Below are 26408 nucleotides of genomic sequence, written 5' to 3' on the forward strand. Positions count from 1 at the left end.
GAAGTAGCAACTATAATGCTACCATGCTGTCAAAAAATGGAAGTACCATAGTACTTTTTTACATTGTTGTTGTAAACGGAATGAATCTGACACACCTTCAGACCAGACCAGTAAAGTCACAATACAAATAACACAAAATATACAACCACTATGCACCAATATTCAGAAAATATCTGAAAAACTTCACTTGCTAAAGATGGTCCAGTGCGCCGTCTGTGTCTTTGCCATAATTTTCCACCACTTTGGCGGCATTTTGACCTTGTGTCAACCTGCAAGATGTGATTGTTTTTTGCATGCTCAGTAGCAACCTACACCCTCCCTCTCTCTCCCCCTTCATCCTTCTCCTCCTCCTCCTCTGCCTCCGACGCTGAAGGACATGCTGGATCTATTGCCACCTCTCTGAGGAGGCTAATCCTCTTTAGCTCCAACTTTAACTAGGCCATTAATCCCACAGGAGTTTATCTAAGCACTGAGCACCTCGCACTGCTGACACTTTAGCCTACCCATCCTCCTTCTTTCCCTTCTCTCTCTCTCACTCTCTGTAACTAGGGCACGGTCTGGGCCAGCAAGTGTCACCGTCAGCAGCTCTGTAACCACAGCAGAACCTAAGCGGCTCAGCACCCAGCGCACTCCTCTATGAGACAGCGAGAACGACAAACCACAGGTGAGAGCTGCAGGAAGAAGAGAATGTGATAGAAAGATGCAGGAAGGAAATTAATAAGAAAAGTGATGGATGATACAAAGAAGAAAGATGGATGTTTGGCCTCAGAATGATGTTTGTCAGCGCTGGACTACTGTTGATTTAACTCTGCCGCCCAGGCCCGAGCAGATGGCTTATTTGCCAGTGATATGATAATGTGAATATGAGTGTGAGTTTGTGCTCAGAAGCCAAAGAAAATTGTCCTTTTTGAACACCGCAAAAAAATCTTCTTAACCAGGTTTTTTTTTGTTTTGTCTTGGTTTCCAGTAAAAATACTTAAATAAATCTATGGTTTATGCTGATACCATTTTTCATTAAGGTTTATGCTAATACCATTTTAAGTGAAAAAATGGCAAAATCTACACTTAAATTCGAACACAAATTCCCTGAAAATTTTGTAATATATATATATAATTGTAAATTTACATTAACCTTGTTTTAAGCATCATATGTTGTGATGATTTTAGAGGTGTTGAGATCTTAGGTCTCAGATATGAAACGTTCTGGCCAAGTCAAGTCAAGTCACCTTTATTTATACACTATATGTACTCACAGACACCAATTATCTTCTGTACTGTAGGTGAAAAAAAATAAATAATCAGAGTTTTCAATTCTTATTTTCCCTTTAAATTATTTTGCCGGTAGACAGATCAGATTATTGGACAGATCAAAGTTTTACCATAAAAAAAAAAAAAATTCAGTATCCATTCCGGAAAATAAATAATAATAAATAAATGCAGAACAGTACAATAAAAGATTTCAAAACATACAAATGGCATCATTTTGCAGAGTACTGTATATATACAGTTTGCATAAACTGCTTAGACTGGGCTTAAAAGCTATTTACTTTTTTTTTTTCTCTGCAAGTTTGATCATAACTTCTTAAAGTGAGTTACATGAAAACATAAATTGGTCTATTTTTAATCCAAAAAGTAAGTCCGATTACCGCATGATTACCATACCTGTTACCAAACTAGTTGTTAAGACATAGTCTTCACATGGTGAGTATGTTTATGCAACTGGTCCCATCTCTTCAGTGCATTTGATCATGTTTTATAGCTCCAATTATATTTTGAAGTAAATGTGTGGGTTGCATTATAAAACACTGCACATTGGGATATTTTTCTTCAGGATGAACCATACAGAATCAGTCAGTCCTATTTAAAAGTCAAATCGAACTGCCCATGGGTGTATTATCGGATCCATGACTTATCCGAGCACTCATTTGCTCCAACATATGGGCAAATGGCTGGGCTAATGGCTAACATCAGCCGGAGTCAGCCCTGCTGACCTAAGGGCAGCAAATGGTTATGGTGAGGTTATGGTATGACACTGTTTAACCCCTCTCTGTTCTTTACTGGTTCAGACATTCCTCTTCTCCCAAGTAAATTTGTACTTGCTTTGAAGGAGGGGGAAGTCATAGCTTTCAGACCCAGTGGTGAGGTTCATCGCCAACGTGAGGCATTTCTGAATGAATGAGATTTGCAATATGAGACAACAAAGGGGGGAGTTTCCTTGTTTGGACTGGAAACAGATTTTTGTATTCTTACATCACCACTTTGAAAACACCAAAGCTTTAAAAGTCTTACCTGCTTATTGCAAAATTTAAATCTGTACTGATACAATATCAACACTGAGCTTCACACAGCAATAGCTATTATTTTATAATATATATATTATTATTATTATTAATACGATCAATTTTCTCCCAGCTGAGGTCTACCTACAATGTAACTTAATTCATATATATATATATATATATATATATATAGCATATAATTAAAAATCAAAATGACTATTCAAGATGACAACTGGGTGCCATGCAATCATATTAAACTGTGGTAAAAACAAGGCAAAATGTATCTGAATGACCTACTGCCATATGATAGACACTTTACTACCTCAGGATTAGGCGTCACCATATTTGTGAATGCCAAAGGTCACATGGCAGATTAGTATGACCAGATTGTACTCATATTACACACTTCTGATGCTTACAGAATGTCCTATATTAATGGTTTAGTAAATTCTTCATCAAATGCATTACATGCTCTGACAGTATGTGATTTTAGGCACAGATCAGTGGTGAATTTGGAAACCATTTATGCAATGTCTTTATATGCAGAAATATAAGTCTGCTAGTATGCTATTTTCCAAATTTAGTCTGTGTATTTCTTACTAAGGAGGATGTTTTGTAGTCTAAAAGTTTTGTTTTTAAATTATCTGAGAAAACCACGACTCCTCGTGATGGTTATAAAACAACTAATATACTAATCCGCCACACGTGACCAAGAAGTATTTATTTCAAGTAGTAATTCTAGCCAAAGCCTAGCAAATACGAATTGATCTAGTGTACCAGTTCAGTCTTCATCTTTGTAAATGTAGTTCAATTATTCATTTTTGACAGCCGTCGGTTTGCTAATTTGCTGCTGGCTAAAAGGCAGGAAGATGTACAGGTGAGTGAGTCTGGCTGATAAAAGGCTTCCTGCTCACTGAATTTGTTCATTGCAGAGTTAATCAAACACACTCATGTGCAGCTGCACCTTCGCTCACAAGCCTTAATGAAGTCAGACATTGCTCGGCTTGGGTGGAGTGCTGATGGCACAATTTTGGGGGCTTGAGGTTTGATTTGTGAGAAATTTCTGCACAGTTGAATTTTCACGCTGTTATTTTTCCACATTCATGGTTATTTGCATTTCTCCCTCCAAGCCCCACACACATCTACCCTCCTCTATTCTCCAAAATTATTTTTTGCTCTCTCTTTTTTAATAGTCTTCACACACAAGACTGATAAAAGCCATTTATTTGTACACCCACCGGCACAAGGGAAGCTACTTTAAAACTTAGCTTGCTTTATTGGTATCCTTTCATGTATATTGCTATCCATTTTTTTTGTTTACATTTTAGCATATTTACACTAAACACCACCAATAACCCAAGAAGAACTGTGATGAACAGCAGTATTTAACTAACAACTATTTCAAAGGAAAAGCAGTAGGTGAACCCGTTCAGCCTTCAGCTGATCAGAGCTAAAACTGGCTCAGACTAGTTTGGAAAGATCTTTACTGCTACTGTGACTCCATAACTGATTTAAATGGGATTGTGCCTTTTACAAGCATACAAAATGTAAAGGCCATCTCCATCTATATTCCTCTCTTCTACCCTCTTCATCTTTAAAGTCGTTCACTATGATGCTGAATATGATGTTGAATCAGATCATGACGGCTGAAGCCCTGAGCAGTTTTCTTTTTTGCAGCTCTGTCCCCTTCTCCTTTGACTATTACACAGAGAAAACCAACTAAAAGCTCACAACGAATCATCCATAAGAGCAACAGAATTCAACACTTAGACTGTCAAATGAAAACAATCAGGTTAAAATAAAATGGAGATTTACTGTAACACATTAGATGCTTTAGATTCTCTGAATTTCCAGATTCATCGTTTAAAGCTTTTGATTGGTTCTCTCTTATTTTTATCCACCCGTTCTTCATTTAAGAGCGCTGAAAACATTGCGGAACTGCTTCTGCTCAATCACAGATGTATTCTCAGTATGAGCCCAACAAAACAATACAGCAATTAATGGGAAATAAAACTGCTGAACTAATCTCCAGACTGTCTAGTGCTTTTCCTCACATTAGACAGTGAGAGAAACAGCAGCGTTTTGAAATTTTTTCAAAGGGTGGGAAATTTGCCAAAAGTGCAGTGAAGTGTAGTTATGGTAACATTAAAAGGAAACTGCTCATCCCGTGGAGATTGTGTTCAGCACAGCTGAATGCACTTTGTTCAGTTTCAGTATTAAAGCTCTTTAAGTGAGAGAGGCTTCTGAGCAGCGTTTAACTCTGCATACATTACTACAAATGATGCCAGCTAAATCTTTAATCCAATTTAGTGACAAATACGAAGCTCTTTCACCCTCCCTCTCGCTCTCGTCTCTTTCATCTGTGGCTCAGCTATCTTCAGTTTCACTGCAATTCCTCCGAGGAAAGGCCAGTGAAGTCCATGCTGAAATCTTCTGGCTTGGAACTTAGCAAACAAAGCGATTGTTCTTTTTGCCTTTCAGTTTTTTTTTCAGTTTTGCTGACTGTCTGACTAAAAAGAGATTGTGCCTTTCAGTTGCCTTGTGTTAAAGACATCAGCACAAGAAGGAAAAAGAGAGACTTTCAGAGTATGTACTTAATTCAGTGACCTTTGTGACCATTCATGAACCACATCTAGGTGTAAATACATTCCTGCACATATCTGCCACGTTGACATTGTCATTTTACCCATGTGTTAAACAATTTACTTTTTAAATTTACAATTGAACCATCTTTCTAGATCCACATGGGTGTCATGACAGGAGGAATGAACAAACAGCTATAATTTATAATTATGTTTTTGCAAACTATTCTAACTCAAAATGTTTTTTGAATAAAGACTGATCTGTCAGAAGCTTAATCGTGGTGAAATTCAAGACGCACGAACATGGTGTATTTCAGTTATAGCCTACGTTTACCTTTTTACTTCTGCCGATTTTATTTAGGCTTCAAATGATTTAAAGTTGTGTTAATTTGTGAAGATTATCTTTAGGAACCAGATTTAGAAGAATCATACATTTTCGTAAACTTTTCATGATCATACAAATTCAGCATTTGTTTACTGACCCTCACATATTTGAAAAAGTCACAATGATTTTATTTACTTTATTTTATTTTCGTCCACACGATGAAATTCAGCGTGGTGCAGTATTGTTTTGTTCTTCAAAATATCTCTTCATTTTCTGTTCCACAGAAGAAAGTCATACAGGTTTGGAACAACATGAGGGTAGGTAAACAATACTGGCACTCTCTTGTGCAGTACACACTTTCCTTTCATCAATAAAGTGCATCCTTCCAGTGCATACTATAAGTAGGCGTATTGGGATGCAGCCCAGTGAACTCCTGAAAGAACATTGCAACATTTCAAAATGTTATATCATCAAAGGAGCATTAGGTTCGGATGGGCCGAGTTACCCAGAATGCACGAGGCCCCTGGCATTGATCAGTTGGATGAACGTTGGGCCTGTATCTCTCTTTTATTTGCGTAGTATGTGTGCTGGAGTTCAGCCAGACCAGAAGCGAAGCTCTCCATGAGAGAACATTCTACACTAGAGGCAACGCTCTTTTAAAAGCAATGTTTTGGTTTACATGCACCTCACTGAGTCCGAACCACAATGGGGGCAAGACCTACAGTTTGTGTGCGTGCCGTGCTCGAGACGCAGTGCCAGAGATCTGCGGTGAGAGCAGCTGCCCTTATTTTTATTTCTGTTTTCTGAGCGACATGGATAAGGAAGAAGTGAGAGGGATGGCTTTTATCAGCACGCCTTGTTTTTTGGCCTTGTATGCGCACGCACACCGAAGAGTTAGACCCTGCCATCAAGCACACAGAGGAAAGAGTCTCACTTGTGGTTTGAACCAGAGGGATTATGGGTTTTAGCTCTCTATCAAGCTCACTGTGTTGCCATATCCCTCCCCCTGTTGCTGGCTCCTGTCTCTCTCCCACAGGGCCTGTGCCCTTCAAATACTTGGCTGTGTAACAATGGCCTGCTGTGCACAACGCCACCAGTGTTGCCTAGACATAGACGTGAATCTAGATTTAGATAACACTGATATAGACAGACGGGGCTGAAATGCCACTCAGTCCATTTCAATGAAAAAGAATTCTTTGGACATGTAGTTGATTGCCGTGCACATATGATTTCAGCCGAGTATATACTGATAATACATAGCAGAGGTCCAATCTCTACATCTCCTTCCCAGCAGGGATGGTCCAAACAATCATAACTTACATTGTTTTCATTGGTTATGATACTTAAAAAGTGATGTAAACCAATTTTAACTTGAAAAAAAAAAATGAAAAAATTTTAATCCATGCATGGAGCAGTTCATACCCTGAACTAAAAACACAGAAAAATAACAGAAAAAAAGTATTACTTTAATAAGGTTTTTATTATTATCATTTTTTTTTTATTAAGCAAGCATGCAATAAATCAAATAAAGTGGCAGGCAAGACATTCATGCTGTACCAAAAAATATTTCTATTTCAAATAAATGTTCTTTTCAATTTTCTATTTACAAAAAGGAATTCTGAAAAAAAAAATTGTTTCACACAAATATTAAGTTATGCGACTGTTTTCAACATTGATAATAATACGAAATATGCAAATCAGCATATTTGAATGATTTCTGAAAGTTCACAGGACACTGAAGACTGCTAAAAATGCAGGGTTACCATTTACAGGAATAATTTACAAATTCAATCAATTGAAACAGAAATGAGTTATTTTAAATTACAGTAATATTTCACAACATTACTGTATTTTTTGTTTAAATAAATGCAGCATTGGTGAACATAAGAGGTCTGCTTTTGTTTTTGCATGCATATTTATCTTCTGAATATTCTAAATAAAAGTCACCACGTTCTGCTGTCATGGGAAAGTTTCGCACATGCAATAGGATTCAAGATTGTGGCTCATTGTAACACTGAGTCTGTGTGGTTTATGTGGTCACTAATCTCTAAATGCACCTAAAATTGTCTTGAATAAATCCTCCTCATATAGGGACACCATGCATAACAGGCAAGGCAAGGGAAAAAGATGATAACCAGGATGCAAGGGCATGATAATCATCATGTGCGGGAAATATTAAGACTAATGAAATTTTTCAGCTACCAGGAATTTATTTTAAATATTTTGAACAGTGTGGAATTAGGAGAAGGTCTTGTTAAGAAAAAAAAAAGTTTTCTTAATTACTGTATTTGTGCACAGTTGCTTTACTCTATTAAAAATCACTAATTAATAATATTTTCCTATGCATTTTGGTACCCTAACTGCACAAAGTAGCCTTGAGGCAACATAATAATTAATAAAGTTACTGATATGGAACTAAAATGCTTCAAAAATTAGATCTGAGGAAAAAAATTTGAAATTAACATTTAGTTCATATCAATATGAAAAATTATGCATGGCCCAGGTGGAGCCAATACTGGGTTCGGATGTTGACCATGCTACACTAATTGGATATATAGGATGTATTTACAGTCCATATGTCCTCTGAAATCATGTTTAGCTTATAATGGCAGAGAAGAAGAGATCCATATGGTAAATCCAGAGCGCTGAACCCTGAGCTTTTCCGTCTGACAGCTGAACTGAACCAAAGATGAACTAATTAATGACTGTAACAATGAACCAGCAGAGAAGAACAGGAGGGCTGCTTTAGCTATTTAAATTACAATGAGAGGTTGAGAGAGACAGAAAGAGAGTGCGACGACAGACACAGAGATAATAAAGACCCCTCAAGAACGAGGGTATTAAATGAAAGCCCACATATGGATCTGTTAATGGGATGCTCTGACCACCATTTCAGTGGTTAAGTGACAACAAAATCCACTCAAAGTGTTACCCATAGGATGTGTCAAGGATTGTGGGCATAAGAAGAAGCAGGAAAGTAAAGCAGTGAGGCTAAAGAGAAAAACTTCTACCCTGAATTCAAATAAAGACAGAATGCAAAATTTGGCTCTCCAATGAAGCCACCTCAATGTCAACATAGAAAAAAAAACTTTTGTAATGCAATGCACTTCATAGTAAAGTTTCTAAATATTTAGCAAGATAGAAGTAAGCTGGTAAGACTTGATTTTATTTATAGAAGTAAGCCTTGATTTTATTCATCTGGAATTGACTAGATCATGACACAACAGAACCCACTTTTGAAGATGAAATGAAAGGTTTGCAGAGCACCTCAGCGTATCTCACTGGTAGTGCTTCATTTGCATTTACAGTACATTCATTCATTTGGAAGAGATTTGTATCCAAAATGACTGACATTTCATTGACTTAGCATTGCATTATGCATGTCGCCTTTTCAGATCATTATTATTTGCAATACTCCCATAATCTTTTTTATATTAACATTAATGACTACATTGTCTTCAACAGAAGCCTAAAATGCTAAGATGCCTAAATAACTATTTGGCTAATGGTTAAGACATTTTAACTTTAAACATTAGCTTCTGGCCCATGATCCATAATAATGCTTCCCTCCAGTGGAAAAAGTCCATCCCCTTTTGTCCTCTCACATCAACATCCACAGACATTACTTAGAACTGTTTTGGACTGTTTTCATTTGTAAACCGTGTTCGATCTATGCATATTTCCCTCTTTATTCAGACTAGACAACTTTTTCACTGGGGAAAGAAAGATTGTGGAAAGAGGTTTCATATTTTAGCCAGAAGCAAAGGTTTAAAAATTAAGTAAAAAAAAAAAAGTAAATAATGAATTTATTACAAACACACAGCTTTTCCACTTCACAAGCTGTTAAGGAATAAACTAGAGTTCTTTGGATTATTGTGAAGCTTTTATCAGCTGTTTGGCACCCATTCACTGCGGTGATTGGTGAGCAAGTGGCGGGATGCTAAATTTCTCCAAATCTATTCTGATAAATAAACACTCATCTGTATCTCGGATGGCCTGTGGTTTTTTTTTTGCTAATTTTCATTTTTGGGTGAACTATTCCTTTAAGAACATAAATGGGGTCTAATTTTGATTTCATTTAAACTTTTTTTCAAATTTTATCAGTTTTATGATCCTCATTAAATAAATCCAATAAATATGTCTTATAAGACAGGCTGGAGGTAGAGCTGTCTCACTCTCTCTTTGCAGAAGGGAATTTCAGTGGCCCGGTTCACTGGGCCTGAGGGGCCAGTCTGCACACAGGGCCACAGAGGCATACACTCAGAGACTAGCAATAGCAATGCTGCAATTATCCAGATTACCAACCAGGATGACTTCACGCTCCAGGGCTGCTCTGAATCCACCGCCTGTCCGGTCTCTTTCTTTCTCCAAAGTCCACCTTCCTGTAACACTGCAACAGTCAGCGCTAACTATAATCCCTCTGAAAACAAACCACCACTCAAAGACATGGTGCTTCAAAGGACAGGTGCAGCTGCTGATGGTCCATATGTCTTCTTAAAGCCAAAGAAGATGAGGGGACACAGCTCATTGTGATTGTATACAGGGTCTAATGCTATTATTCGTATGGACGCTAAGAGGCCTATTGTTGCTGACACCAATCTGTCTCTCTGTTTGCATTAGTGAATGGGCCAGTTCAGCAAGATGCTAAGTAGAACTGGGTTAAACTTCATTAAAACTTTAATTAACTTGCATTATATAATGTTTAATAGGCCAGTAATTCATACTGCAGATTTAAATACTCAAGTTTATATATATATATATATATATATATATATATATATATATATATATATATATATATATATATATATATATATATATATATATATATACTTTTTTCAGTTTAATGTGCAGAAACAACTATAAGCCTTTGTAAGTTGATTTCCAAGGGACTGTCTCTCTGCATTGCTTTTAAAACATTGTTCTGCTTGAGTTGTCTGACAGGTAAACATATGGCATGAGTTTGAGGTAGGACTAAACAATGGAATGGTTGGAAAAACTGTTGGGAAAATATTATTATTTTTGCTATTACATTTGGTGCTGATAAATATGTCTGATATGTTCATTTTTTCATAAGATTTCAAACTATTGAAATTAGACAAAAAAATAAAAATAAAATTGTATATATATATATATATATATATGAGTTGAGTTATATATATATATATATATATATATATATATATATATATATATATATATATATATGTATATTATATATATGTATATTATATATATATATATATATATATATATATATATATATATATATATATATATATATATATATATATATATATATATATATATCAGAGGTGGGTAGTAACGAGTTACATTTACTTCGTTACATTTACTTGAGTAATTTTTTGGGGTAACTAATACTTTTCGGAGTATATTTAAAGATGGGTACTTTATACTCTTACTTGAGTAAATTTTTGGGGAAAAATCTGTACTTTTACTTCGTTACTGTGGGCGACGCTCCTCTCTACTTTATCTTAATGCAATAAATGTTATAAATGCTTCAGTTTATTTCAAACACGCCGTCTACTTTTCTCTGGGCAATGAACGATGCCCATTCGTGAATGATTCATTTCTTTTGAGTCAATTCTGTTCAAAGGCTCGATCAAACCAATTGGCAAACGAGTGAATTGGTTCATGAATCAGTTTGAATGAGTCGTTCAGTTCGCTGCCGCGCGCGCTGAGCGTCTGAAGTGGTTCACTCAGAGTTGTAACGTTTAAGAACAGAAAGAGCGTTGAAAACGTGGCTGTGGAACTGCACTGAATTGAAAGCAGATTTGCAAAGGCTATTATTTGCTAGCGATGGAGATCCTTATTAGATGAACACCGCGTGTGCTGTCTACTGTTTAACAGGTAATAACTTGGGCTACATTCGATTACAGTACACGATACCTCTGACATTAGTTTGTTGTACGTGTGTGGCTTATAACAGAGGGGAGTCAAGTTGAATGCAGCTTCCAAAAGACAAAAAATAGCCGATTAAGATTTTATTAATTTTAATACAGTCACACCGGTGCGAATACGTTCAGCAAGTCCAGCTGCTAAATTCAGATCTGTGATTGTTTGCTGGTGCTGAGCCAGAGACAGACGCGTTTTTACAGCACTGCGCATTATAACCAATCACACATGATTCTTTTGAGCTCATTAAAGCATTAGCCAATCAGAGGCGTTCCGATGAGTCATCGCTAAACTGCCGCTAAACAGTTTCAGTGATTTTAATGGGAGTTTCTGAGAGTGTTTGAAATCTAGACTGTCAGTGAAAATGATCTTTAATAATGTAAATGTTATTTGCTCTCTTTCTGAACAATGAAAGATTAGTAGCAATATTTATATCACATTAACTTTTAATGTTAAATTCACATTTAATATAAAGTCAGTCGTATTAAAAATATGTTATGGCATGACACCTATATCTGTTACTTAAGTAAACAGACTGGGTTTTATAATAAATTACATAAATTGGAGTAAAGGCTGATGAAATATATACATTTATACACGCACACATACATTACATACATTTTATCTATATATCTAAATAAAAATAGGCTCAGTACAGTAAATATGACCCAAAGTAACTAGTAACTAACTACTTGAGTAGATTTTTTATCCGATACTCTTTTACTCTTACTCAAGTAACTATTCAAGACTAGTACTTTTACTTGAGTAAATATTTCTAGAAGTACTTTTACTTTTACTTGAGTACAGTTTTTGGGTACTCTACCCACCTCTGATATATATATATATATATAAAATTTAGTAAACCAAAAGTTTAATTACTTTAATATTATTATTTTATAATATAATAGATTATTTTAATAATTTTCAAATGTTATTTGATTATTTTATGGTAAAATGGCAGTTGTGGCTGCCAGAACTTTGCCGTAAAAGTTTTAAATTGCACAGATTACATTTACAGTATAAAAGCATAGTTTGTTACCTGAAATATTATTATTATTATACCAAAGTACTAAAATATGTTTTTTCTTTTGCTTTATAAATTAACTCACATCCGCCTTAAACCCATCAAATGCAAGCTGTTACACAGAGAATATTAGTTTACAGTTTTTTATTGTAATATGTAAGTTGATTTGTTAGTTTTTAATTCCAAAACTGGTACAATCAACAGCATTTACTGTAAACTTGCATGAAAAGTCCCATGATATTTTAGTGTTTCACGTAAGAGTACTTTTTGCTGACCAATTATAAGGTTTTAAAGGATTTTAGTCTTTTACAATTAAAATTACGATAATTTTTACTGTATTATTTTATTTTCTCTAATTACCAGTTTGCCCAAAATGCAGACACAAAACACAAACAAGTTTTTATATTTATTCTGTTAATCAACATTAATAATCATTATTACAATATCGAGTGCAATAATCGACAAGAACGATTTTTGTCATAATCTTGTAGCCACATTAGCTAAACATGCAGTATAATTTAGATACAATTTTAAACAGTCAGTTGTTATTGGCAACAGTTTAAGTATTTTGACTGATTCAAGTAATTGGTTAAATTCAAGTATTTGACATTAAAGACAACACAGACAAAATAATTAAGGTGGTAATAAAATTGCCCTCACAAATGTAAAAAAAACAATTAAGGGGGCAAAAATTGGCCCTTAATGGAAAAGCTAATTTCTGACCCTGGTCCATTCTATTTCTGAATAAAACTAAAGCACTCTGAATTGTAGAGGGCAGAACAGGAGAAAAAGAAAGAGACTGAAAGAGAGTCCTTTGCTGCAGCGGACTCCTCAAATCCATTAACACAGCAGAGATAGAACATAAAGGATGACAGCAGCAGGGAGGCAGAGATGAAAGCCCCCAGGGATGTGATCAGACGCACATCTTTCAAGCTGACAAAAACTACACACGGAAAAAAGACTGCGTGCACTCTGAGATGTTTATAGACTGTTACAACTCCGGTTTCTCTAAACCAACATGAGCTCACATACTTCAGAGTGCATTTTATCTAGGATATCACCCCTTATCTAGCACAAACATGTACTGATGGACTGAAAACATAAAAAAAATCTGCTTGAAGACTAGCATTGTGAATGCAGAATGTAGGCATGGCTGACTTCAGGTGTACTGCCTGTATTCCCTGCTGGTCCCCTTGTTTGTCTTCAAAGCAAGCAGTGGGCTATTATGAGCTAATCTACAGCAGATCAATACGGCACACTCCAAGCATGTTCAGCCTGACTAACACAATCACTTCTTACATGTCTTCTCTGCAGAGACACAATGGATCTCTGTGGACATGCACTGTAGCATATTGCAAAGTATTTCAGCTGCTCCGAGACATCAATGTTTTTCAAACTGCTCAACACGGGAAGCTCCTTATTCAACGAATCAGTCAAAATATTTTTGGTGGACTATGTTTTGGAAAGTAATTACAGTCAGATGAACCACTGAGACAAGGTAAATGATTGTTCATGCAATAAACATTAATTTAACAACATAAGATGTGTGACAAAATCCTAATGTGGTTACATAAGAAAAAAAAAACTAATTAGAATTATGATTTTTTTTTTTCAGTGAAAACCCATCAAATGTGAGCTGTCACAGGGAATTTGGGGAATGTGAATTTTAGGTTTTAACTAAATTATAAGAGGACTCAAAAATGTGCATTTAATAGTATTCAAATATAAAAATGTTGCAGACTTGAAGTACTAAAAATATGTTGCATGCCTTACTTGTCAATTCAATTATGTTAACCTCATCAATATGCAAATAGCAAATTTTAACCCAGGGTTTTCAGTGTGAGATCTCAAAACCGGACTACTCAAGACTAATTACTAATGTATAATAAAGTATAAGTATAGGATTAATTTCACCAGGATTAAGTCAAAAATGACTTTGGGTTAACCATTTCAAGTGTGAAAAACTCAGTAGCGCCTATCTAGTAGATAATATATCTCTGCAAGTACTCAATTACAAGAAGTTAATTTTCCACCTCCCAAACGGCTTGCGTTTATGCATGACAATTTCCCTTTAGTAATACAGACAAGGTCAAAGCAAAGACGTGGGTTTCTCAATAAATTCTTGAAATCATTTTATTTTGCACCTCAAAACAAGAAGGGAATGAGTATGTGGTACATTGGGAATGTAGACACAGCTGTACTTTTACATTTTTCTTTTTTTGGTGTAAGCTCAGAGAAAACAAAATTGTTAATACAGTCATAATAATTGCACTTCATAAATCTAGACTGTAGCCAGCTTTTTGCCTCTGCCAGAAACCCCTGTCGACTCACTTGAGTTTTTAAATTCAATTTACCGGTGAAATTTGACTGACAAAAGAAATGCTAATTTAACGCCAGGGACCGCTGTGCCCATCCAATTTTTCTTTATTTTCCCCCTCTGTCCCACAAGGCATTAGTCTTCTCAGTAATCTAAGTGCAGTACATTCACAGGAAAGTCACAGTCGGAATAAATATTTCAGTGTTGAGACAAAGCTTACGAGCGGCCTCAACCCGGCTCAAACCGCTAGCACAGAGCTGAGAAAAACGCTCGTCACCTCTCCTTCCACCTCTGTTCAAGAGAGGCAATGATTGTTTTTATCGTTTCAAAAAAAGGAATGGTCAAGCGACACCTCTGATAGTTTAACTCCTCTCAGGTCCTCATTTAATGGTCTCGAATGTACTTTGAAACTTCAAAGCAGTGAGGGAAGGTATATTTGATCTCTAACCAATCAAGAACAAGCTTTCCAACAACAGACAGCTCATTTCCAGAGTTTATATGATGTTCCTTTTTAAACAGACCGGATCGGCCTAATCTTGTTAATGAGGGCGGTCTCATTTCAGAGCTTTCACACAAGCTTTCATTATATATCTGCTTATTTGGAGATTTGATTCCAGTGTAGGTAAATAAATGAGAATTGTTGTTTAGCTCTCGGTGGTGATTACACCATGAGAACAGCAGAAACTTATACTGCAGCCAAAAGAGAATAAAATCAAAATGAATGACCCTTAACGAAACATTAATAACCTAAGCATTTTACACTCTTACTCCCTTAGCAGCCAATGCATATTATATACTACAAATATATATAAAACAACAAAAATAGGTTCAAGTCTTCATGTTCTTTAAATACATTATATTCAAATGTCTAATTTCCAACCTGCCAAGACTTTCACACATTGTTACACCCCAAGCAGTGCAATTTCTATGAAAAATCAATTAAAACTAAGGTTTTTCCATTTTATCCATTAACGTTACCTAAAAGCACTGATCTAGTTGCCTTTTTGGTCTTTGAAATGTTGTAATGTGTGCATACCATTACCTCTTACAGTGTTTTGTGAGCATAGGTTTAACTGTATCTTTTATAGACAACCGTGGTGCTTTAAGACCATCATCTTCATCATGTTAATCCAAATGGCGACTTGCGATGTGGGGAGGAGAGGAGGCCATATTTACTTCATTTTTAAACCAAAAAAATTAAAAATAAATTAAATTAGTCTGATAAAATAATTAAAAGGGGAAAAAAGAGAAACAATTGGAAAACAACAACAATGAAGAAGCAGAAAAAAGAAAAAATCCCTCTTGGCAAAAAGAATCCACATTTAGGAACATTCCAATTCCTAGCCAGCAATTCTCTCTCAGCTCTGAGCCGAGAGGCACCAATTGGCTTTCCAGCATTCACCCAACCATGTTTTGATCCAGATCTCCACCAGTCTGCTTTGAGCAGGAGCACGGAACTCCACTGCAAATCTAGGCAATGGCAAGAACTGCAGTTTGTGATTAAAGATTTTCCATTCGCTCTTTATATTGGACAGCCCCATCTCTTCTTATCTGTAAACAGGGAGGCGGATGTGCGCATGCTGGTGGTCCAATAGTCTCGGCACAGACACGGTCTCGTATCCCTTCCCCAACATCTGCTCTTTGATGCAGGGAGGATGGATGTCATTGATCAGGTATTCCAGTGACTGCAGACTGCTGCTCAACACTGAAGCATTACATAGACTCTTACTAGGCAAACTGCAGCACAGACCCGTGCTCTCTATGGGGGGGTGGTGATGATTATGATGGTGGTGGTGGTGATGATGATGAGGGTGTTGGTGATGGAATCCCAGTTCCCTGTGTCCCGTCACTGGTCCGGCTGTGGTTGTAGCTCCTGGCAGCTCTTGTGGGTTGTAGCAGTCACTGTCCGGTGTCACCAGAACACTGTTCCATGGAGGCGCAAAGTACTGACCGACAGAAAAGTTCCCATGCATCCCCACACAGTTCAAAGGCGAGGAGCTGACCTTGTCTAGTCCACCCCCACCACTCGTACTGGCAGTCATCGGATAACCTCTTGAGGAGGACACCTGTGCCCCTCCGAGCATGATGGACCCTCCTGGGGCACAGGTTTCAGGTGACTTGCTGATAGCACCTCCACCTCCGCTCCCTCCACTGTACATCCTCAAAACTGCCTGCTGCTGTTGCTGTTGTTGTTGTTTCTGCCACAGCAGATAGTCCATACCTTCGGGATACATCCCAGCCTTCATTGCCTCCCCGTTCTGCCCTGGTAGCACCGTCCCTGAATAGGCCATGTTTCCCTGCGGAGCCACACTAGTGACGTAAGTCCCCCCTGAGGAGTTAGCGGTGCCCTGTTTGGATGGGCTGCAGTTCGGAGGTCTCGTCGGGGCCCCGTTCTGACACACCTGCTGCAGAGCCTGGGCCTGGCAGTGCTGGTTGATCTGGTAAATGATGCTCTGGATGGAGGGAAGATTCGATTGAGGAGGGAGGTTCAATACTCGGCCCCCTGCAACAGGGATCACGGAGCTGGCCACAGTGACGTTAGGGGGGACTGACAGAGTGGTAGCCTCTGGCGGTTTGGGATGCCCTGTGTGGTACACAATCTGTCCGTGGCAATGACCTAAAGTGCTGCTGTTGGGAGGTGGATAAGGAGCCACTGCTATCTGCGCCGGAGACAACTTAGTCCTCCTGCCCTCAGAGTTTTTGACGACGCCCTTTGTGGTGAAAGATGATGAGGAAGATGAGGATGATGACGACGATGATGAGAGTTTGACTATTGCTAACAGACCCTGGTAGCCCCCTGTGTGGAGGGGGGGGTAGGGGCTGTAGCGCTGTCCGGTGGTGTCATATCCGTTCACAGTCCGGTTAAGGTGCTTGTGTTGGGGGACCCTGATGTTGGTGGGGAAGATCTTGATGGACAGAGGGCTGTTGGCCATCTTCTGCGCATAGGCATCCAGCTCTGCTGCACTGGGATAGCGCGGGGAAGGCATGGGGACAGTCAGCTCACCTGCAAGACAAAAAAAAATATGTATAAGAAAACCATGAGTCAGACGTTAAGACACTTGGAACATGGTCCACAAATATGGCAACTTTTTGTCATTTCAGTGTCATAATGCAGTAGCCTGGACATTCTTCTAAATAACTCTCTGGCACTCTATATTCCATCTTTTTGGGCATATCCCAATCTGTTTTAGTACAGAGTGTGCCAAGCTTCTAGCTTCCAAAGACCTTTTTATCTGTTTGAAGGTCACATAGTCGTTGCCTTCAGGTGTGTAACAACTTTTGGCATCACTCTAGATGACCTGTCCTTCTTTTTGGATTACATTACAAAAACAGCTCAGCCTTTTCCACAAGAAAGAAAATAAGACCCTTCCTCAACTTTAAATACATGCAATGTGTTTTCTCAGCTGCCCATCTAGTATTTAGCACTGACCTTATGCATGTACTTTCATTATTGCAATCTTCAAATGGTAAGAAAAAGTCTGCTAAGAACAAAAATGAAAGGGTACAAACTGTAGATGCACAATTCACAAACGATGTGAATATTGAAAGTTTTAAATTCAGCCTTTCTATAGAAACTGTATTTTATTTCTCACCCAGTCCTCTCTCTCTCACATTTTCCAGTGGAGGTTTATCCCTGGATAAATAGCTCTTTTTTAACTTGAAATCAGACACCTAAGGCATTATTAATCCAGTGCTTTGTGAAATTAATTTGGCTTCTCTATTGTTCAAAATTGGGTTACCCTTGGAGACGGAAAGGAGAGCAAGCAGGAAGTAAGGAGGATAAAAGACTTGTTTAATTGCATTGACACATTTGAGATTTATAAGTAGCACCAGTAGGTCTTAGCCTTGGCCAGGCCAATTTCTCAATTATTCAATCAGACCATCTCCAAATGAAGAGACAGACCTACATTACCCCTCCCATGAACCCCTGAAAACTTCACCTACTGGGAATTTGTAACCGGGTTTTTTCAGCCTATACAGAGAAACTGTGAGACAAAATGTACTTTAAAAGCTTTGTCATAAAAAAACGACTGAGACATCCATTAAAAGCTGAGCTGCAAAACTGACTCACTCCTATTAAAACGCAAAGACCCACATGTTGGGCAGGGCAGGAAATGATAAAAAGCCCAATAAACCTTAATGTCTTATAGTCAAACAGCAAGACAAAGTGTCCTTGTATTTGGACTCTGTTTTGGCTTGATCAGGGTTTTGAATCAGCCGTTTTCAGAGAAACCTAGGGCTTTTGGGATTCTGAGAAAAACGAGTTGGGGAAACAAGTAGAAAGAGCTGCAAGAGGCAACACAGAGGATGAGCGGAGGTGAAGGGCCGTGTGAGATTGGATTTAAACGACATTATTCAGGCAATTTCATGGCTACTTAGTTCAGTGCTACAAAAAGGCAGTGGGGGAGCGGGCAAAGCACTTAATTTACAAGTGATAAATCAACTGCCACAAATGACTACCAACCCTCTCAAAAATTATATATTTAGAAAAGTGTGCATATTTTCTGGTTATTTTTATCATTCTGACTAAAATTAAACTGCCATAATTGACAGTGTCAGCAAATGTCAGAGAGGTTTTCCAGAACTCCAGGGATTCAGCTGTGAGGAATTTCTGATTGTCACACATCTTTTCCTCTCTAGCTTCCATTAAGCTGACACAGGTCAATCACTCAAGCAGCTAAATCTACATCATCCATGTGCTTTAAGCTCTTAAAATCTAATAGCATGTGGTAAAAAAAAGAGAGAAAAGTTGTGAGGTTGCATATCTATGCAGAGTCAAGAAAACAAATGTTTAGCAATTAATGCTTTTAAGGAAAAATACCACCTTCACTGTCAAATATGTAGAAGCAGCCAAGGTTCTTGTAAAGAAATGTTTTTTTTTCATAGTTTCAAAAATCATTAAAATCATATATAAATAACATACCATATAACACATTTGATTAAGATGAGGCACTATAAAATAATGTTTATATAATAAATTACTTTTAAAGATAAACAGTGTTATAGTGCTTTATCTTCACTGAACAGTTTTTAAAACAATTAAGCGTATGGGAAAAGGATCTTAAAAGAAATGCGAAATAGAATGTCAAATAAACATTTTCTTTAGCTGCTGCACAAACCTTTCCAGAAGACAGGACATACCTGACCCATTCCTCTACCCAAAACAGTTTCATTTCATGTATATTTATAGGATGTCTTGCTTGAGTGGCTTGGCTCAGACCACAGCATTTCAAATAGAATTGGAACCAGGACTCTAGAGATGGCCAAAAAATACAAAATTGCATTCAATTGTGCTGCTGTTGTTGTTGTTTGATGATATACACCTCTGTTTGGGATCACTGTCATGTGGCATGACCCCACTTCATTTGGCTTTTAGATCAGACAAGACCTCCATAAATATGTACACAATATACTATGACATTTAATACATAAAATATGTTTTGTTGCTTTTATTTGAGTGTCACTTTCACTGATTGACACTTGTTTTATGACCACCTTTTTATGGATTAAAAAAAAACATTGCATGTATAAATTTTTTATCCATCATTATTTATTTTCTAGAAAATTATTTGAGAATAAAAGTCATGTCATGTTTTACGCCACATTCGCGCAGGAATCTAAACAAACCCCAAGCTTTCTCCATCTCAGACTAGCTCTTTTATGTCTAATAAGTCTTTTTAAAGCATTCCCGAGGCTACAGAGGTCTGCAGAGTGTTTAAAGCACGTATGTTAGCTGGCATCTTCTTGGGCAGCTGATGAAAGGATGCTCGTCTCAGTGCTGTCACAGTCTAATTGGAGGTGTTCTAAATGGGTCAGATGAAATGGGGGCTGTCGAGCATCTGTCCAGCCCATGAAGGACCAGAGCAGGGGCCGACACTTCCAACTCCCTCAGTAACAGCAGCGCAACGGCGCTTTGATGTTTCCCTGACAGCCAGCACAGAAGGGTGGGTGTGGAGGGTTTGTGTGTGCATGAGTGTGTGTGTATATGATACAACTAGACTGACAGTTTCCTCACTTCATTGGATCCAAAGAGAAAAAAAAAAACAGCAGATTTCAAAGGTCCGTATGCAAATAGATGAGCCAATTTTCTGATCTCCTTTACGTAAGGTGGGGGTGGTGGGGTTGGATCGAGTGTCTACCTTTGATCATCACATGCTTTAATTAAGGAGCCATGCTTTGCCATGTCACTCTCCCTTAGCCTTCACCTAACTTCACGATGTGGGCCAAAACATGCTAATTATCGTTAAAGCACAGGTAATGCTGTTGCTGCCATGTGTTTTTAGGAGACAGGTCCATATTTTCCATTCCTAAACTACTCCATTGAAACCTTTCATACATGGATAAAGCCGCGATTGCGGTCTTTCTCTCTGTAGCCCACTCTAGTTTGTCAACAGGCAAAAGCCTGCAGCACCTGACCTGCCATCAAAGGGTTTCACACTTCATGGGCCACAGGGATTAGAGGCCTTTCAGACCCATAGAGAGCTGCTGGAACCCACAAAGGCCTCTGGCTATTACAGCAGCTATGAGCACAATGGTGGAGAGCGAAAGAGAGGTGGACAAACAAGTTTGAGGTAACCATCACTGATTTTCCCTGATGATTCTTTGCTAAACCTTTCTAAACGATAATTGACCATGTCAAATTTATAAACAGGCCCACACGGAATCTGTGCCCACCGAATGGGAACATCCATCATTTAAAAAGACTTTACACAGGACTTGCTACTTAGGTGTTTGTTCAGTAAATATGTTGGGCTAATAATGCTTTTCCACTGCATGGCACGGTATGGCTGGCTCACTTTCCGGGGGGTTTTCCCCCCAATATATATTTGGCAAAAGCCAATATATATTAGAGTCTGGCTTAATTTATATCATCGTATACGGGCTCGGGCATGTGATGCGTTTCGATTAGCACGAGAAAGATGCGAAAATGGATGCTGAGTAGGTGTAAAGGAGGCTTGCCTCTGGCGATTACGTTTTGGTTGCACCAGCTACTAAAGCAAAGTCTGAGTTGTGGAAAAGTTTTGACCATGTTTATAATGAGAATAATGAGTGAATAATGACGCACCATCAGTGAGCGCAGGAACGTGCTGAAGCCATCTACAGTGGATTCAATCATTTTCCTCCACAAAAACATGTAGGCTTAGCCTAATCTCTGTCTGTCAAGGTTTTTCAAATGATAACTAAATATTCATTGAGTCTTAAATGCATAATGTGGACAGAGTATTTACGCTAATGTTGGCATTATTCTTTTATTAAATGTCAGCTGCTAGTGCGAAGCATATCCGGCGGAGCCTTTATCTTAATTTCATTCTTGCCAAATACCCATCTTCATTTAAAATGTATCTTAATTTAATTTGTTAAAAAATACTTTATTGGTGCATTGGTCTATTTATAGACTAAATGAGCCTATGTCTATTTAGAGTGCTGAGATGTTAAGATGTTACAGAGGACTTATTTTATTTCTTATTTCTACTTCCAAGAGGTCTAGTCTACCTTAGTTATGAATAAATTATGTTAAAACATGTATAAATTACTCATTCTTGACAAAAGGCAAAAGAGCTGTGTGTGTGCGCGCACATTTGAATAATGTCGGGCTGTAAACGGGTTCGGGCTCTTAAAAAGCTGTTAATTAAAATGTACTTGTCGAGCTCAGGCCGAAACCTGTTGGGCTCGGGTCCTGTCTGGCCTAACTTTTATGGCCCGATTACAGCTCTAATATATATATAAAAGTATCTATTATGCAAAAACAAAAATCTAAATTACTTGAAATTTAGATATCAATTTTAGATATGAATTATGCAAAATAATGTTTTATGGCCAGTCAAATTGATCTGTGTTTATAATTATTATTACATTTATCTATAATCTCAACACCACTGGCAGGCTAATCAGTTCTCTGTTATTAACTTCATGTTTGTTTATCATGATGACATGGACATATAAGAAAGGACCAGATGGTGTACACACTGAACTTTCAAACATGACTTGTTTGACTTGTTTCCTCACACTTCCCCCGGCCCTGATATTACACTAACATTATCTGTCACATAGGCCATCCCCCGAGTGAGAGCGAGTGTGAGATCTTTCATCAGCTCAGACCTGCGTGACTTATTGGTGCTCAATGCCTCTGATCACGCTTGCGAGCACAGTGCAGATGGCGTCCTCTGATAAACACAGACACACACACCTAAACACGCATTCACACGATAAACTCAATAACATATCCACATAAGAGACACGTTTGCAGCGCAAACACGCCACAAATGCAAACACAACATACTCCAGTAAATAGGCAGACGTGAAACCACATACACTATCACACACCGGCTCAGTGGAGTATAAGGTGTTGTGGTTGCTCCTGTTTGCAATATGTATGTGTGTGTGTTGTGTATGCTAATGTGGGGCAGAAGTTCTAACAGGTGTCTGTATGGGCGACAGTCTGCAATGCCTCCTGGGCAAAATGCTTCACACTTGCTTCATCTCGACATGCGACAGCCTTGTACGGATTAATTATTTCCCTTGAGGAAGGCAGCAATCCATTCCTTGCTCGCTCACAGAACAGGAGCTACTGAGTGTGCGTGTGGGTGCACTAAGTCCCACAAACACAGTGAGAGTGAGAGTGAGCAAACCATATTACACTAGCCCTGTCCTGTCCATTTATTGCTGATTATTCCTTTTTGATTTACAGAAATGATCCATCGCATTAGCTAGCTGTTTTGATGCCACACGTTTACCAGCAATCTAATATCAGTGCTGTCCTCGGCGAGCATATTCAGTCATGCATTGTGCCTCTTTCCCCTTCTGGCATAAGGACAAATGATCCCGTCTTGCCAGGCACAAAGCGCTCAGGGAGGACAGGAGGGGAAGATTGCGGGAAGCGGGAAGACAGTGGGATAATTAGCGGAATGACCTCTGTCCTTAATCACTCGCGGCTGGCACTGAGTGCCCGTGTCAGAGCGGTAGTTCTCTAAATGCCATCTCTCATTACCGCCGACGCACACCAACCAGAGATGCCCTGCACACACACAAAAAGACAACAGGACCTTATCTCCACAATCTCCCTGCCATCCCACCGCAGTCTCAAACGGCAGATGAACACCCGCAGGCTGAAAGCTGACGTGGAGTAGGTGGGTCATGGTAAGCGGGGCTATGAAAGGCCCAGGTCAGCAGGGGCTGAGAGTGTGCGTCCTTCACGCTGACTGTACAGCCCTTGAGTAAGCAGGCAGTGTGGAGGAGGCATAATCCTAAATACTCAATTAACACTACTCTAATTAGTAGAAAGAGTGTGCATGTGCACTTTGGTGGGGAATCAAAGAAATATAACTGTATGTGAGTGGGAAGTAAATTGTAATTGGAGGTTCTGAAAAATGGGAATTGTTTGTGTAGGCTGTTTATTCCTTCTTTTAAGCAATGCATCAAGGTTGAGAATGAGAGAAAAAGAGAGAACGAGGGGCCAGATGTGTGCAAGCATCCTCAGGGAGGCATCTGCAGGAAATGATGCAAAGATGAAAGAGTTGTGACACAAAATAACTGAATATTTTCAGCCTTGCATCCCAAAATATCAACTTCTCATGAAGAGTAACACTCTACAGAAGCACAGATGACGTTTGTACACTTGTATACCATCTGTGACGGTTGCGAGGTGAAAGAATAAATAAAAGCTTTGAAATGTCCAGCAGCGCTGATCACGCCTTGCAGAAGCGGGAGAGAAGGGGTTTAACAGCCGCTGGGTTTCAAAAGGAACAATGAACACATGAAACCACATCAGTCTTGGCTCAACAAATATGGGTTGTGGCAAGGCACAGATAAACAGGAACTGATTCTGAGAAAAACACACACATACACTGTCAGAAGCAAGGTAACATCCAGCAGGTTCACAGCACCCACCCCCCACCCCTCCCCACCCTCAAAGACTGACTTGTTAAAGCATAGGCGCAGTCAGCACAAAAGCTTAGACAGGAACAGCCATTATCTTTATGTGCAAGTGTGCGTTTGAGACATCCGACCCATGCAATTTTGGGCCAAGTCCAGTTACTTTTCCACTGTAGGTGCATGGGCTTATCATTGTGAAAAACATAAACTGCACAGTTGAGCAACAGATGGGCTGAATTCCAGGAGACAAACTTATGAGTGTGAAAAATATGTACTACGAAGGAGACAGGACAGTATGTGGTTGAGTATGTAGTAAGAAGGTATGTCAATACTAGGACAGACTGTAGTTTCATAATATTGCATTTTTCATAAAATATCAGAACTATGAATTTGTATACTACTCTTGATTGCAACAATTAAGGTGCATGTGGCAAACGTAATAGGGTCATGATATAATTGATACATAACACTATTATAAGGTCATGAGACAATTGTAAGAAATATTTATTGAGTAATGCATTCTGTTTCACCTGCTATTAAAATTGTTTTTTAATATAAACAATAAAAAAAAAAATCTAAATTCACATCTTGCATTTAAAAAGGATTTATTTATAATATATTTTTAGTTTTTGTATTATTTATTTAGACAAAATTAGTAAAGATTTTTAATATCAGTAATTTTTTGGTAATATGCCATAATCATTTTAATATTTTAGCATCTCTAAAGGTGTGGTCAAATTTACCTTAGTATGGCAAAATTCTGCAGGCAAAATGCTGTCATCTTAACTGGAATCCACATAATCCATAATACTGTAGGAGTGACACAAAAGGCGAACATATTTCCCACACAGATTTCTCATGGGATTCGATTTTGTTAAACTTTTAACAAGCAAATTAGCTGTATTTATCAATATAATGCTAGTTGATTTGGAAGTGACCTTTAAGTAAGCAATGGATTTACGTTCCCTGCTAAATTTGCAGAAGTTTTGCTAAAGTGACAGCAGCTTAATGAATTTAGCCAGAAAACCACTGCAAACTAAACCTCTTGTGTAAAGATTGAGGGCAATATTACCAAAAAAAAAACATGCGGATACATCAAAACTAGTCAATCAAAGGCACTAATGGATTTTCTGTGGACTGGAATGCACAAATCCAAATATTTCATACCATGTAGGACAGATATATGCAAACGGGATTCAGTTTTGGCCTGGTTAAACATGCAGAAAAGCCAAAAAAATAAAAAAAAATAAAATGCATGCACTCCCCAAAACAAGCAGTTTTATGTCTCTGTCTCTCTCTCTCTGTCACCCTCGCAGCAGAATGGTATCATAAAAGTGGGACGTGGAGAGAGACAGAGAGAGATATAGCAAGCATGAGGGGCTTCTGGTGTCATTGTAATCTAAACAATACCTGCCTGTTGCTAATAGACGTGTCATCTGTTCTTCTCTCACACTGATTACTCAGCGATTACTAACCCAGGCCCCCAGTCGCCGTAACAACCGTTGCCGGCACAATGGAACCCTGAATGTGGCAGCTGTTTGAAGCTCTACAATTAACCCAGCATGCCACTGTGTGCCTCTCCGGCTCTAATTGAGTGGAGAGCTGAAAGAACGCGCCTGTCCTCCCACAGACCTCCTGACCGCGGGCTCGGGTTCAGATCTCTGCCCCTCTCAAAAACACACACTAATGACAGTAATAGAGAAGGACTGTGGACCTGTCTGTACAGACCAAGAGCCCTAGAGAGAGACATCTAAATATGCATAGACTGATAAGAACAATTCACAGTAATTGCTAAACAGATTGCATAAGTAAGTGGGAAAAATAAACAATACAAAGGTTGGATGAACAGAAATGTATAGAACTATGGGCAATGATAACTCATGTGATCTGTCCGACAATCAATCAATTCCAAAAAAACTAAAAAACTGCCACTTACTCAAGCTGTCCAAGAAGAAATGACAAAGAGGTACTAACACCTACACTCTTAAATATAAATGTTCCACAAGGGGGTTTTCGGAGTGATGCCATAGAAGATCCAATTTAAGTTCCCTAAAAAACCTTTAAGTCAAACATTTCCTAAAAGAACCTTTTG

The 26408-nt window shown here is 38.3% G+C and overlaps 1 protein-coding gene across 2 annotated transcripts in view; it reads right to left on the minus strand.

Moving 5' to 3' along the window:
• Positions 1-14245: 14245 nt before the first annotated feature.
• Positions 14246-26408, minus strand: part of fam222aa (family with sequence similarity 222 member Aa) — a 67904-nt gene continuing 55741 nt past the window's right edge. For both annotated transcript variants that reach the window (XM_059548610.1, XM_059548611.1), the window contains exon 3: positions 14246-17447. In XM_059548610.1, coding sequence (XP_059404593.1) covers positions 15991-17447 — 1457 coding nt within the window. In that variant the 3' untranslated portion in view covers positions 14246-15990. The remainder of the gene's footprint in view (positions 17448-26408) is intronic.

This window comes from Carassius carassius, chromosome 4 (genome assembly GCF_963082965.1).
Source record: "Carassius carassius chromosome 4, fCarCar2.1, whole genome shotgun sequence".
Lineage (NCBI taxonomy): Eukaryota > Metazoa > Chordata > Actinopteri > Cypriniformes > Cyprinidae > Carassius > Carassius carassius.